Source organism: Mustela lutreola, chromosome 15 (assembly GCF_030435805.1).
Source record: "Mustela lutreola isolate mMusLut2 chromosome 15, mMusLut2.pri, whole genome shotgun sequence".
Taxonomy (NCBI): Eukaryota; Metazoa; Chordata; class Mammalia; order Carnivora; family Mustelidae; genus Mustela; species Mustela lutreola.
In genome coordinates, this window is record NC_081304.1 from 12,207,438 (window position 1) to 12,224,342 (window position 16,905).

The 16,905-nt window shown below is 38.1% G+C and overlaps 1 protein-coding gene across 8 annotated transcripts in view; it reads right to left on the reverse strand.

Moving 5' to 3' along the window:
- CEP112 (centrosomal protein 112) overlaps nucleotides 1-16,905 on the reverse strand; it is a 410,940-nt gene that overhangs the window by 189,940 nt on the left and 204,095 nt on the right. For all 8 annotated transcript variants that reach the window (XM_059147621.1, XM_059147617.1, XM_059147619.1 and 5 more), the window contains one exon: nucleotides 13,669-13,851. In XM_059147621.1, the coding sequence (XP_059003604.1) occupies nucleotides 13,669-13,851 (183 nt within the window). The remainder of the gene's footprint in view (nucleotides 1-13,668; nucleotides 13,852-16,905) is intronic.

A 16,905-nucleotide genomic window follows, 5' to 3' on the forward strand; every position in this document is an offset into this window, starting at 1 on the left:
GAGGGAGCATCCTGGGGCTTATTTCCCTAAAGAAGGGGCTGTTTCCTCTTTTGTGTCTCAAGGTGCCCTTAGTTTGGGCACTGCTAACCCCAGGCACAACTTCAAAGCCAGTGAAGCCTGACTTAGCATCTTCCTACCTCCTTGCTTGCACTTCCTGAGTCATTTTGTTCCCTCCCCCATCTCCAGATGTCCCAGTCTTCTGACTCCAAACCCCCTATGCATCTTCTTCCTCCTTTCACACTCTTTCATCCATCAAAACTCCCATTCCTTCGCTGTAATGGATTTCAGCTTGACGAGAGCAATTTAATGAGAAACAATTCCACAATACGGTGGCTTTGACAGTTCTTGTCCTCTCCACCTCAATGTCATTCCGAACTTTCCTTCTGTCAAGACTTCCCTGACCTGGGATGCAGGGCAGATAACCAGATAACAGCAATTATCTCATTTGCAATGCGATGTGTACTTGCCAAACTTCCTGGCCAGACTGTGAACTCCTCCAAGGAAGAGTTTTGTCTTGTTTTTGTGTTACCTTCTCTGAGCATAGTGACTGGTACCCAAAAACATTCAATGAAAAAGGAATGAATAGAGAAAAATGAAGAAATCATAGATGTATTTCCATCTTAAAAGAGATCATTCATTCTTTTTACCATATACCTTTAATCTTTAATCACATAAATTTTTAAAGTGTTCCTGAATTATCCATTTGAAAATTCATTTTACTGTATGGATTTATCTATTTTGAAATTTTAAATGCACACATGGGTTACCTAGTCAAGGCAAAGGCATTCAATAAAGAAAAGGGCAAGCAAGAGAGGGAATGTTCGCCAACCCAGACTCTACCGAGAGAGTTTCAAGCAATGGAACTGAGGGACCCCAGGCACAGTGGTAGACTATTTCGGGCAGGAGGTTTTTTACACCCGAGTGACTCGACCTGAGAATCTGGGCATTTTAGGAGAGCTTCAGAGAAGCCTGTGATCTCCTTCTCTCCTGTCCGCTGATGATAGATATGTCCTCCCATCTCAGATCCTCTAACTCTTGGCTCTGACGTAGGCCCAGGCAAAATTTGACCATCTGTGTCTCATTGGGTGCTCCCTGCTTCCGCAGGCGAGCTGTGGAAACTCTCTCTGTACCCAGCCTGCAAAGGCTCTCTATGGACCTGAAACCTCACTGCTCCCAGGAGCAGCAGAGGGAACACAGGCCCAGTGCTGAGTGCAGAGCTGAGACCCCACCCCCACCCCACCCCATTGCTGAGGAAGCCTGGTTTAGGGTTGCCTGTAAACCACGCCTGACTCTGCCACTATCCCCCCACTGGGGTGCTTCATTCTCCTAGGTCTCATGTTTCCCATCTCTGAAATGGGTTCCCTATGGCTTCCCTCCAAGCCAACAGGATTGCCGAGTCTGACTTCAGAGACTGCTGTCCATTTGGTGCATTAGTTTCTGTTTCTGTCATGTGGCCACAGTTCACAAATGGAAATAAGCTGATATTTATTTATAATAAATAAACTCTTATTCAAGAATACTTGCCCATTTTGAATTCCCACGAACAATCTAGGAGTTAGGTATTGAGATTTTTCCTGGCTCCTGAAATACCACTGGTCTCTTGTGTCCCTTCCTATCATTTTTTTTTAAGATTTTATTTATTTATTTGGCAGACAGAGATCACAAGTAGGCAGAGAGACAGGCAGAGAGAGAGGGGGAAGCAGGCTCCTTGCTGAGTAGAGAGCCCGATGCGGGGCTCAATCCTAGGACCCTGAGATCATGACCTGAACCAAAGGCAGAGGCTTAACCCACTGAGCCACCCAGGCGCCCGCATTATCACTTTTTTCTACCTCTCTCTCTCTCTATATATATATATACACACACACACACACACACACATTACATATATTTATATATATATATGTTTATATATTATATAGATATAATATATAAAGGTGGGCCTGCTAGAAGAGGCCACAGAATAAAACTGTCCACTTCCATGCCAACATTATTACCAGTTCTTTACACACAGTGGACAAGGCAGGCATGAAGACAGTTTCCAAGCAGTTGAAAGGGGCTGGGAGAATATTAATTTCTCTCCACTCCACTGAATGGTGAAGAAAATATTAGGTGGGGTCATTGGCAAAGATATGCCTTCAAGGGGACTCATGGGCCAGAGCAGCGTATCCTTCTGACCAGGGGTGTTACTGTGTCTCCTGTTCCATGCAGCCTTTGATGTGTGATAAGACGCATCCTTTCTCTATGTTAAAAGAAGACATTCTTTGCTCCTATCCATTGGTATGAACCATTATTATTACCCTCCTTTTATGACAGATGTGCAATGCCTGTTTCCCCAGAGACTATAAGCTAGAGGGCAGGGATTGTTCCTTTTTTAATATCCCAAGGTCTAGTATAGTGCCTGGCACACAGGAAAATCTCAACAGATGATGCTAAATGAGTGAATGTATATTCCAGATGTGAAAATAATGATCAGAGATATGAAGTGGGTCTCTCAGGTTTAAAGGGCCAGTAAGTGGTAGAGACTGTCCAGGAAACAGCATTTCTGTCTTCATATTTGATAAGAAATTGGTAAATTGCTTCCAGGCCCATGCTTTAATTATCTACTGGTCAATGATGTCCACATTCCTTATCTGGAATCTTGACCTGCATATCCAAATCCCCATCTGACCCATCTCCATTTGGAGGCTAAACATGTGGCTCAGACTCAGCTTGGCGACAAGAGAACTCTTGCCTTTGCTTTTATTCCCCCAAACCATGCTCATATTTGATACCACCATTTATCGAGCTGCTCAGAACAAAACCGTCAAGCTTCCTCTTTCCCTCACTCCCCATACCTAGCCCATCAGAAAGTTCTATTAGCTCAAATACATGTCACATACTTCCTGGCTGTACACGATGGCCACATGAAGCGGATCGTGTCACCTGACTGCTGACAATCCTCTAATTGTCTTCTAGTCATATCTCAACTGGACTCTCAGTTCTTCTCCTGTCCTTCCCTGAACCTCCTAAGCTCATGCCATTAGACCTCCTTTTTTATTTCCTGAATGTACCAGTTTATTCTCCTCCAGGGTCTCCGCACGGGCTGTTCCCGCAGCCCGGATGGCTTCTCATCCCTCAGATCTTTCTTAGCTTACACAGCTCTTCCCTGGAGAGGTCTTCTCTGATGGCTCACATGGTCACTCAGTCACTTGCCTGTGACTTGACTTCTCCACGTTAATTTTCCACCTGCTAGTTATTGCTATGTGATCTTCTCCCTTGTTACTTCGGGGCTTTTTGTGTGTGTTATCACCTGTCTTCCCCCACTCAAGTGTGAGTTCCTTTAGAGCAGAGGATCGGTGTCCCTTGTTCTTTGCTGTTCCCAGAGGAGGAACTCTCGTGGGGCCAGACCGTCCATGCCCTGTGCAAGCCTGGGACAACACTCACGTGTACTCTGATGGGAAAATCACCTCCTAAAACACCGAGACTCAGGACCTGGTACAGAACAGCACTCAAGGAATCTTTACTACATTAATGAATCATGTGGAAAAAAGTCTCTGTCATAAGGAAATCCCATATACAGAATTCTGCCCAATTTTTACAGATAGGAAAATGTATATGGAAATAAACTTGATTTATAGATTATCCAAAGAGACGCAATTATAAAAGTGTTGAAGTGACAGTTCCATTTTGTCAACATCTGTATGGAACAATAAGACTTCGAAAAGCAATCCGAAGAGTTAACAATAATTATGATTTTCAGAGAAGACTTACTCCACTATTCTTGTTTCTGAGTTGAATGACTTATTCTGAGAAACGCCAACGTTACAGTAACAGATCGGGATGTTTACCGCAAGTCACCAGAAATGACCGGAGAGGTAAAGCACAAGAGTCCTGTCCATGTTCCCCAAGTCTGAACCAGCGTACGCACAGTCACGATGGACTTTAATGGGGGCTGGCAACACACTGTACCTCTTGAACTCAAGGCTTTTGTCTAACAACAGTTTTGGCATCATTTTTGAGTAACTGAAGAACAAACGTTTTCAAACCTCACACTCCGCTTTTGCTGCACATGCCAACACCACTTTATCTGGAGCTACTCTGAAACTAGCCCAACAAGTGAGGATAACATTTACATTACAAAAAAATTAGCTTTTCAGGAAACATTTGGTGAACACATGCATTTTGTACATTAAATGACATCTCTGCAAATAACAAAATAAATAAGGTCCCACTTGACCCCAAGGATCTGGGGTTTGTTTCATTAATAAATACTGACTTAAGGAGCAAACTTAAGATGAATGAATCACCAGTTTAATTTTAACCTTTTTAAAGACCTGTAACTTTTAAGTCCTTCCACTGGAAAATTCCCTTGTTTTGAAATGCTAGGCCTGGCTGAACTATTGGTTTAATGTTCACTGAAAGCTCCTCTGTACCACAGAGTGATGATATCAGTAGGAGACATGCACACACGCATCCTCACGTGTGTGCATGTGTACACACACAGACACACACACACTGCAAGACTAATGCTGCCTTGTGACTACTCCCCCATCTCCGCCAACTAACAAAGGAAGAGACTCCAGATCCAGGCCACAGACTTCAGCAAACTTCATTCTCTGAGGAGGCCATTAACTCATTTTCAAATATTGCTAATACTTTTAGGCCTTGACCTCGAACCTAAGGAAAACAAATCAAAACGAACCGGGAAAATAACACACTTTTTTAAACCCTCCAAGTCTAATTATGTACTGTTTCTTCCTGATTCCTTGTGATCATTCTCCAACCTCCCAGTACACAAATGCCCCCAAATATTTGAGAGGTCAGGTAACAATTTAAAATAATTGTCAGGTAACAATGTAAAACAAGCGAAGAAAAATGGGTTTCACTGAACTTTAATATTCGTTTCATCTGAAAAACATTACCTCAAGTTTCACATTAACCCACCAATTTCAATGTTTTCGGTCTCAATTAGGCCAATTTTTATTATCTAAACATTTTCTCCAAACAAATATTAAAGTAGTTTGAAAATAGATTATTATTTTCAGGTAGTTCCTTTGCTTTCCTCCTCAAACATGAGTTTAAGGTCTCCCTGACATCAATTCCTATCATTTTTCTCGTGAGAAATTCTCAGGTGTTAAATATCTTTCCTATCATGCAACTAGGCATGATTCCAATTAGGCCTGAATGGAAGACAAAATGACAGTTTAATAAGCTTCAATTTGCCAGCTCTTTGAACATTTGATGATATCATCATTTTGCCAATCATTTCGTGCACTTTGGCTCTGACCTCCCTGTCACAAAAAATTACCTCAAATATCTAAATAAAGACATCAAGGATGTCTCTGAGAGAACTGACTGAGTCAGAAATCCAAAAATGCCTTTTCCAAGACATCAAGAAAGAAGAGTTATTCATCCAATATTTCCTCAAAGATAATTTCTGCCAACAGTCTTAGTAATTTCACTGAGGCAGAGGTGAAAAGGACGAGAGCACGATGCTAAAAATAACGGAAGGCATTTTTCCTTATGTCAATGGGAATGACATTCAGTATGTGGAATAACAATTCATCTCTGGGGTATTTTAAGTTACAAAAAAAAAAAAAAAGAATTCATCTGAAAACTTCTCATTTTGACCACAATAAGTCCAGATTGAAACAAAAACTGCATCAGTGTAAGTTGTTTTTGAGGATTCTAAAGGAAACACATTTTCTAGTCATTCCTTGTATTTCTATTGAGAAAGTCTCCCAGTTTGAGCTTACCAAACTGCCTTGACCTCATCTCTGGAAGGTTTTGGCTAGGTGCTGACAACCAATAATGACCATTATATGGGTTCCTTTAGGGGAAAAAATGCTAACATTGAAGACTTTGGCATTTAAAAATTCATTCCATAAGACATTGGGGAGGGTATGTGCTTTGGTGAGTGCTGTGAAGTGTGTAAACCTGGTGATTCACAGACCTGTACCCCTGGGGATAAAAATATATGTTTATAAAAAATAAAAATTAAAAAGAAATTCATTCCATAAAATGAAAGGATCATATGTAATATTCCAAATTACTGTGTGCATAGAACAGATATTCACCTATAATAAACCATTCACAACAAACCATATCTCACCAGTATTAAATGCAAATCCCAAATTGATTTTTATAGAGACTGGGTAGGTCCATTGACTTAAGAGCTTCCCGGATTCTTATTCCAAACATATCTTTTTATTTCAGCAATAATGTAGAAGTCAAAAGTAAACCCACCTCAAAATCATATTCATTTTTCCATTCTACAAATTCTGAAATTTGTGGGAAGGAATTCTTCTCCAAATAAAATATTAAGAATTGCATCTCTTCAGAGTTTAATTGGTCTCAGAATAGAGATACAGCCATGGCTTGTGGCTTTGGAGAAAGTTTGAAACTACTGGCTAAATCTTGATTTGGATTTACATAGTCTGAGTTATGGGTAACAATATTTTAAATCTAGCAACGTATAAACAATCCAAAATCGAAAATACAATGGAATTTATTGCCGACTAAATGAAACTCAGAGACAACAAGCGCATATGTAAGCAGGCACATGAGGGCAGAAGACATTACCGAGTCCTAACTACACTGACTACTAGTTATGTAGCCTTGGGCATTTTACCAAGGCTTTCTGAAACTTTTCTCACCGATAAAACGGAATAAGATACATTTGTTTCACCACCCAGGTAAGAAGGTCAAAACAGACTTTCCATATGGGAACTTTAATCCTTAGCAAGGGCTGGAAGGGTGGAACAAGACGAAGCGGTGTGAGAGACCTAGCAGAGGGCCTGGTACCTGGGAAGCATGCAATAAATATTTGTCGCTGCTGCTGCTGCTGCTGTTAAACACAAACAAGCATAAAAATTCAGCGTTGTTCTAGGAGGCGCTGCTCACTAAAACTGGAACTCACGCAGCATGGTTCAATTAGGACTTTGCAGCAACGTCAAGTATGGCGAATCACTGAAAGAAATGCAAATTGCGACGAGAATCTCAGCATGGGGAACAAAGAGTACCAGTGTCTCCCTCTCTCTCCTGCTAAGCAAAGGTTCTCATATAACCCTGTGCCTTTTTTGCTAAGCCCAAGTCTCTCCAAAAATCTAAAATCTCTCTTGAAAGAGGCTGTGAGATAGAGAACGAGCACTGAATTAAGATTAAGAGGCCCTGGTTTGCTCGTTCTGTGACCTTGGGCAAGATAATGTCCTTGAACCAGAAGTTTTTTATCTGTGAACTGAAAATATTTGGATGTGGTCATCTCTTTACTCAATCTGGCGCATTACAGCACGATGCTTAGACACCTAACATGACCACAAGGTGCGTGCCCGGCACAACATCCTGGACCCACAGACTTGTGCTCCCTGGCCAGCTCCCCAATGTTCACCACTGCAGAGTCATCACATTGTACCCCTATTTTAAATATCTCCAGCATTTAATTATTACCTCTTAAAGAACAACTTGAGTATTTCTAAGAAATCTATTACGTGTATTGAGAACAAAAAACAGATTTTTTTTTTAAAGCAAGAATTCAATGGACATGGAGGTGTTAATTCAAAGGGAATACTTCATGTTATGATTTGGGAGGTTTGTCTTTAAAAGGAATATTCTTATCTAGAAGTGGACTCACATGCCATGGAATGTGGTTTCCATGGTAACTGCCACACTTAAAAAATATGCACAGGACTAAAGATACACCGTATAACACTTCTACAAATGGATCATTCTTAGAGAAATCGATTTCCCTGTCTCAGCCTGTTTTTGTTTTTTCAACTTCATATAATTTCTCCACAACGAGGACCAAGTTGAATTATTTATAATAGTTTAATTATAGGCATATACGCTATTTTTGTGCTTATAAGATGAAAATAACTACAGAATTTTAAAACCATAACGGAAAAAGAAAGCTAGTGGTCTACAAAAAATGTAAACATTACTTGAAAGGTCATCTTCCTATCTTTTCTCCTGTATATAATATTCTTATACACAGAAATGTATATATAATATATAAATAAAACAAATTATTAAATTCATATGTAATACCATTAGACAAACCACCATTGGATACTAGCAAATGAGGTCTTTTCACATCGATACATCTGTGTCAAAAGATGAGAAGAACTTTGGCCCTATTTGGGAAATTCTGTATAACCTATGCTTTTGGTATCAGAGAAGCTATATTTCCCCATAGGCTTTTTAAAATGGCTTAGTTAAGAAAACCTCTGTTTATATTCTAAATGAATGCACTTAAGTTTTTGACCTATCTTAAACGCAGCATTTCGATACTATAAAACTTCATCTAAGGAAAATACAATGAAAATTGTAATGTATGGTTTTACCACGAAATCCACTCAAAAAGTCTTACTTTCTTTTTGCAGAGTAATGAAGTAAATTGTTAAAAACATCTTCCCACCAACTCTGATGTCTGACATTAAATGTTATGTACATTGCAGCAAAAACCCACTTAATACTTAAAACACACTTAATTCCATTCCTCTTTCCGTCTAATACAGATAAGTCAGTGTGGGGGGGTAAGTATCCAAGTGTGGTGTGTACACAGCTGGAACACCAGGCAACCACTGATGTGACTGTGTGTGTCACCAGGGACAAGAGAGGAACAAAAAGCAGGGTTACATTAAGAGCAACAGCCTCATGATGTGGGGAGAAAAGTATTTACACAGTTTGGTTTTTCCAAGTGATCAGTCCAGTTCAACCCAAAGAAATAAAAATATTTACTACCTCAAAACCAAGTAAATGATATTAGTGAATAAATATTGATGATGAAATACCAGTTTGGTTATGTAGGTAGAAACCAAACTGTTTTATTATGGTTACAAATATCCTACACTCCTGGACCAAATAACCACTTGTTTTTATTTCTTATAGTTTTCTATAATATACATTCAGAGGACAAGAGAATCAGAAGAGAGAGTAGCATTCCTGGAAATTAACAGTAGGGTGTTAACTCTTATACCAGCTCTAATCTCAGCCATGCTTCTAATTTGTACTTCCTTGAGACATTTTGTAAGGGTTTCAGGATCAACCATATAATGAAGTAGTAGAATTTGCTAAGCTCATGACTTCAAATATGCTTTCATTTGATTCATAATGTGTACAATATTGGATCTCCTGAAGCAGGTGTGTTTTTTGATACTGAAAATGATTGTATTCTCCATTAATTAAAATGAAATCTGGGCACATTAAAATAAAACCTGCTAATTACATTTTGTGAAAGTACTTAAAGAATCAAAGATGGCCCCACCAGATTTCATTTCCAATGTCTTAACATACAGAGATCATTGTCAATTATGCTGGTTAGTGTCCTTTAGACTAAGTCCTGTGTCATCTATTTCTCTCAGAACTGAATACTAGAAAAAAAATAAAGTAGTACTATCTCTTTCATAGATAATTAGAATTACACGGTCCATCCTGTTTCCCTCTTTGCTGTGGCTTCTAGGTGAGCTGAGAGCTAAAACTTGTACTTAACTAAAGCATTTTTTTTTTTTAAGTATAGGTTTTCTGGTGGGGTTAATCTCATTTATTGCTTCAAGATTATTTTCAGTTATATTTAACCTGTTTAAGTGTGTGTTTATTACAAAATGCTGCCTAAAATCCTTTTTGAAAGTGGTTGGTGCATAAAGAAATTAAACTCAATGTCTTCAATGGAAAAATGCTCCCCTAAAAAAGCCCAAAGACCATGCACAGGTTTAGCAGAAATGTTCAGAACATACATATTGCTAAATTCCTCCATAAATAATCTTTGAAGAATGATAGCCAGTACTCAATCCGCTGCACACAGATGCACACCCAGTTTATAAATGGACATTTTTATTTTGGGCCCGAATTACCAAATTCAGTAATAAAGAAAAAAGGTAATACATAAGGTAATGTGACTGAGATATTATTTTAAAAATTAAAACTGTCTTACCACAAATATCTTTTCTGGAAAATTTTCTTAACTAGAAGAGAGAAAGAGGAGGATTTCTGAAAATGCTACATTTTAGAATTAGCGGCAGGGGAGCTTCTCGCTGTGAATCCATATGGCAAAATCAAGATGATCTGTCCATTTATTATGCAAAACTCATCCATATGAACATCATGATTCTCAGTTTAGGACATCAAGAAAGACATCAAGATGCCAATGTTAGGCAAGATCCAATTTCCTACATACAAATTTTAAGTTTGATGTAGTTTTGGATTTTGCGATGACCTTCTCCAAGTCTGCTGTTTTAATCTGCCTTATTATACTGATGGTAGATCACAGAGGCTGCCGGGGCCACCCTGAGTCTTCCATGTATCTGTACCTCAAGAGGTGACATAGACAGCTGTCCTATGATGGTGACCCCACCTCTGGGGCAGACCACAAAAGTTCTCTACTGTGTGCATATACACCATTCACTCTGGCAACAAACATGAAAGATCAAGCGATCTCCAAGTGATTCAGGGTCCTTAAAGGATAACTAAGTGGTGGAAGAATCTAAGTTCTATTTTTCCTGTAATTCAAGGGAATAAACTGTATCAAGTTTTTCACTACATTGCAATACAAAAGCCAAATGCAATGCAGAACCACCATGTTAGAAGAAATTCTCTTAAGGTGGTCATAACAGAATGATAAATTTTCTTTGTATTATAAAACGTGAGTAAGTCAATCAAATCATCCTCCAAATTAATTTCAACAAGACATATCTCGCAAATGAGAAATATCTGACAATGAGGTTGTAACTTTCTAATATGTCTTATTACCTACTGATTTGGATGTTTTTTCTTAAACATTATGACCCTAGGTAGACACAAGGCTGACCATATTGTATGAGGCTGACAAAATTTAATGTGCATTTTAGCAAATATAAGGATCACAACATAATAGAGCCTACTTGTCTGAAAATCAAGTTATGACAAAGATATATGCAACAAATAATTAGCTAAATGCACCAAAATAAAATGGGAGAAATAATTGTCTTTAGTTGTATCACACTATCTTAGGATTTCTCTATAAAACAGAAATTACCTGGATAACAACTAATCTGTAATAATTACACAGCATATTCACCAAAAGGGAGTTCCTGTTTGATATATGATTCACCTTATGGTAGGGAATTATACCTTATAATAATGGATTTCTTATCAGTATACAATACATTGTATATTTGGAGGAAGCCAAAAGTAGATTTTTAGTATATTGTCTGCATTCAACAATTTGATGGAAGAAAGAGTGGCAAGCAAAGCCACAGTATCCAAAATAGGTACTTCACTGGTCCTCTCTTGGTTAAGTATTTCCAACAGACCTTTTTACAAAATGGCCTCCACTGCTAAATGGGAGCAGCAGAATATGAACTGAAAATCAAATCTCTCTAAATCTAAACTGAAAAATTGTACAATCCAGTATTTAAGATCCATTACACATGTACCAAGACACAGAACAATGATTTGAAAAGAAATTCTTCTATTTTAAAAAAATATATGTCCACTTGGTTTTCTTGAAATTCGTGAATGGAATTCAGGACTTCAAAGGTATTCTACGTTACATTACCTAAATCATAACCATGAAAAGATATATTTGGAAAATTGAGATCGTACCTGAAGGAAACTTTGAATTAATATCCTCAATGAATAACCAAAATAAATACAAATAATTAGCATTTTGGTATACATGATAGGGTTTTTAAAAATATAACTTATTGGCAAATTTTTTAAAAAAATACATTCTCTAAAAACAACCAAGTCTAGGTTACACAAAAAATCATTTTCATTCAGATCAAAAATGCATTTAGCTTTAGTTTACATTGCTTTACTAGCACTCGCAGGATAGCAATTCCAATTGTTCCAAGAAAGACACAAAATAGGAGGAAACACAATCATACGCTACAGCATTTCAAGAGGTCATATGGTCCTCATGCTGATTACTTCAATTAGAAGAAATTCAATTAAGGACCTTATTGTACTCTCCCTGTGGCTTAATTATATGTAATAATTCTAAAATTTCCCTTTTGTTATTGGATGAACCGCACCCTATATATGGCAGATACGACGCATGTAAAAATCACAAAGATTTCCTCTATATCTGGCCTCCGCTACTGTCGGCTTTCCACAACAGCACCAAAATAGTAGGAAGTTATATAAATTAATGTCTTTTATTGTATCAAGTATTCGATTTTACTATGCAAACAGAACTTACACAGACTCAGAACCCAAATATTCTACCACAGAAGACAATGGTAAGGCTAAGCATCATCTTTGAAGAAGAATGTAAGTTTGAAAATATTCTTAGTAAATGATATGGCTAACAATCAGAAGATCAGCATGTATTTTCATAAAGGCTCTAATGAGGTTGGTGGGAAAATACAATACACGTTGATTTAGCAGGAAGCACCTGACTCTGCTGGAACCATGGCTACTACAATGACTACCTTTTCAGTTAGCAACCCCCACAAAAAACACAGTGAAAATAGTTTTCCTATAAATGTATATTATTGACCAAAAAAAACCTGTGCCGAGTATACTCATAGTGCCCCAGTCATTCTCCGAAGGTGAAAGACAACTCAAGGTCAAATGAAAAATAACCAATAATTCCTATTCTTTGCCTTACCACCTCCCGCCCTCCAGCCAAGAAAGAAACACCTTATTTAATCAGTAGCATTATTATTGTTTAGATGATCATAAAATCGTTTAAACACATGTCATCACAAATAGAAGGCTTATTTCACTGTTTAAAAATTACATTATTTGGGAGACAGGATAACTAGGAAGAAGCTTATGTGTGGTATGAATAATATGGTTAAGATTTCCATGGGAAAAGAGGGATTTAGACCTCGTATATGATATGGTTTTATTAGAAAAGAAAATTATCTTTTTTGTGATCAATTGCTCCCCAATTTTTCTTTAATAAAATTTCACAGCAATCTCAAGAGGATACACTAAAGGCCTTTGATTACATATACCCTAAAGAACATATTTGTAGCACAAAGGTGCACACACCCAATAAGATTTTTTTTTCATCTGAAATTTATAAAGATAATTTTCCATGCTGACAGTGCACATTTCATCCATAAGTTTGAAGAGTCAAATGCTACCACAGCTGGGGGTTATTCTGCCAAATGGCTTCCAACAGGGACTACAGAGATGGAGGCTAGGAGGCATGTGCATGCGCATGTAGGAATAAGCCACAGACCTGATGGGAAATAGCCCTTCTCTGGAGTCATTTTTATCAATTACCATCTGAGTGATCTAATCAAATATAGAGTCTAATAGAAAAAAAAAAAAAAAGCAACACCAGGAAGGAAAAGCAAATATTAAAACAGCTGCTTGATTACCTACAGAGATTAAAACAAAAAGCAAGGAGTGAGGCTGATATATTTCATAGGGATTTGCTGAAGCTGAGGGGAGGGGTAAGGGGCAGATACCTTAAAAAAATCCATCATGAAAGGAACTGAGACAAGATTATAAAAAAGGGGCCAAGTTATAGCGCGCCATGGGATTTTTAATCTGGCTACCTGTGGTTTCTGTAGTTAAAGCCTTATTCATCCTCAAAACGGGGGGGTGGGGAGAAGAAAACAAAAAAAAAATCACATTTATATGTCAGTTTTGCAAATGATCAAACAACGTGCACCAAGAAGAATAAGAAGAAAACACTAAACGCTGATGACTTTTTAAAAATAGATACCCGTTTTATCAAATATTATTGATAATTACCTGTGAATCTCGTTTCTTGAACTCTTGAATTTGATTTTCGTGCTCCATATTGGCAGCGCGAAGCTGTTTTTCCAGGTTTTCAATTTCCCGTTCATGGTCTCGGACTAGGCTATCCTTCTCTGCGCTATGCTGCTGTGATAGGTGCGTCTTCTCCTGTTCATGCTCCAGCTTCAGCTCCACTATCTGATTGGACAATGAGGAGGACAGTTCATCAACAGAACATCCTTGTCGTCATGACAACTCATGGACAGCTTAATTTTTCTCTAATTTGTCCAAGTTGGAAATTTTATTTTTGCGTCATTATTACCTCACCCTTGAAATACTCTCATCTGTGGGGGGGGGGGGGGGTGGGGGGGGAGGGGTGGGGATTTTATCCAAACCTAATATTCAAGACAGTTGGGCATATTCAGGAAATCGTTCTGCAATCTGTTGGCATAAATGCCTGAACATTGAAAAAAATTATGTTGAATGCTAGGTATTTCCTACCCAAGATTCCGGGTATTACTGATCAGCAATGGTTATAAATGGTTAATAGGCAGTACGCTTTGCTGTTTGCTTCAATATATACATGTAAAAGCAGCAATTAAATCAGTCCGTTTTCTTTATAATTTTCAAATAAAAGCTCGAAGCTAAATACGCATCTGGATTATTGTATATACAGTTGTCTTTTTAAAAAATAAAATGATAAATTTCAAAGCTCTATTATCTCGTTGTCAGCTACGGTAGACCAACATAAACAGATGTTATGTGTTCCAGAAGGGCACCTGCTGTGCTGCAAGCTTGCGCCATGATTTCATAAAGAGCATTCTATTCTCAGGATCCTTTCCCAGTCCACTCCACACTGGAGACTGTGACCTTGGCCAGTCTTAGCCTCTCCCTGCTAGACTGAATGGCAGCCCGAGACCAAGGGCCTGGTTGCCGCAGCTTTGATACTAATCCTCCCAGACTGTGCACAATGGCACCCTACCTGGCCTGCAAACTATAGCCAGCCAGGCTGTCTTTGAAGCAGGTGATGAATAGGGACTGCAGGAAGCCAGCTTCCCCAGTGAACTCCAGGCCACACAGCTGCTAAGAACAGTCACTTGGATTTTTCTTCAGTTTTGGTGGATTTCAGGGGAAAAAACTGCCGTTATCTAGAATATGTTGTGTTATTTTCGGCGTGAGAATCCATCTTCAAAAAAGCTAACAGTAGGAGCCTGCTCCAAATCGATCTTGTTTCTTGTTTCGTGCAATGAATCATCAGACTACCTTATCTTAAAGCGATAGCATTCATTTCTCCACGTGAGCATGCTACACTAAGTTTCAGAAATTATTTTGAGATTTGATATCCTCACCCTCTAACTGCAAAAACACAAACTGAATGTGCTTATAAACACGGGTTTTGACATTTTTCCTTATTGTGATTTTTCTTAGAGTGGAAAATGAACAGGAAATGTCTGACCACTTATAAATGTATGATACTATCGAGAAGAACCCACTTTTCATTACATACACTTACCAGAACAAAATAATGTATGAAGTAATAGAGAAACATTTATTTTGCATCTGAGAACAAAGACAGCCTAGTGAATTTGTGTCTATTTCAAATCTAGGGAACTTTCTTCCTAATTATTTTACTGCTGGCAACATATAGAAAAAAATAATATACACATCTTCTCACATACCAAGTAGTTAAGTTTTCTTTATTTAAAATTAATGTGCATGCTTTACTCTGATTCACACAACTACAATGTTAATCCCAACAAAAGAGAGAATTGAAAATTGTATTGATATTACTGCATCATTTCAGGCATCTGAGTTTATGAATTATTGAGTTAGAATATTTTTAGTTCTTGGACACATTATTATTTCTACTCAGTGCTATACTACCAAGCATTATTATAATAAATTTATAAGTTTTAGTTAAAATCATTTAAGTATGTAACACACTGTAAAGAAATAGATGGAGGTAGAGAATACTACTGAGATCTGATTCTTAAAAGCCTCAGAAAAATTGAGAGAATGGGTGTGATTTTAAAATTGACAGAAAACAAAATATTTCATATCCTCTAGGGAAAAATAACCAGTTGACCCATAATCAAGGCAGAAAGATTACAGAATTCTTCCCCCAAGAAAAAACACATGAATGGTAGTCACTATGAAATCGTTTGTAATGGTGCAGCCTCATTCTAGGCTCTAAATAATGTACTTCCAAAGTATCTTCCTCTGAGTTATTTGAAGAGCTCTGGTAGACTGATCAATGACCCTTTCCATGCTCAGATTTCAGTTAACTCATTTTTAAAAATTAGAAACAAATGAAATAGAGATAGTGGAATTTTGAGCTTAAAGATAGATGTTCATAAATTATTAGTAGTTTGTCATTTTGTCAGGGCCCATTGCTCAGTGATGCTACGTAATGAATGAATAAATCTCAGGGTTGCTGGTGCCTTTTAAAGTGAAATAGCTCAGGTTTGTCTGCTTGAATCCATACTACTTGGCCAAATTCTAGATGTTATAAGCCCTTTCTGGTCTTTGCCTAAGATTCCTCACTCCTAGCATCATCTGGCAGACATGTTTCGTCCTAATACATGGTAGAGTCTTGAAGAAAAACCCTAATGGTCTAGAAACATCTTAATGATGAGATTCATAACCACAAAGGCCATTACCAAAGTGGATCTGTGTTTAAATTCAAGATTGTACTGGTTGCTAGCCCCTTCCATGTAAGTAAACATTAAAAGAGGTTTTTTTACTTTTCCAGTTCAGTCACTTATTTATTTTTATTTTTTTTTAATTTTATTTATTTATTTGAGAGAGAACACGAGCAGCAGGAGTGGAAAAGGAGAAGTGGACTCGCTTCTGAGCAGGAAGCCCAACGATGGCTTGATCCCGGGACCTGGGATCATGACCCGATCTGAAGGCAGATGCTTAACCCACTGAACCCCCCAGGTGCTCCTCAGTTCAGTCCTTTACTTATAGGCATATCTCAGTGGTAACAATGAATGGGGTATCTTCTTTATCCTGGACTATTAAATACTTTCAGTTGGCCAACAATAATGTCTAATGGAATCAGTGGTGATCAGGAGGTTGATAATCATGGAAAATGTGGAGGATGTAGAAGTATACAGCTTCCTCCAGAATGAATGTTCAGTGGTCAATGAGATCTCTGTGTTAAGATGATATCTCCTACCGGGGAGAATAGGATGCACCATCACCAAGGAACCTGCTTAAGTAGGGCCAGCTAAAGAGCTCCCTGTAACA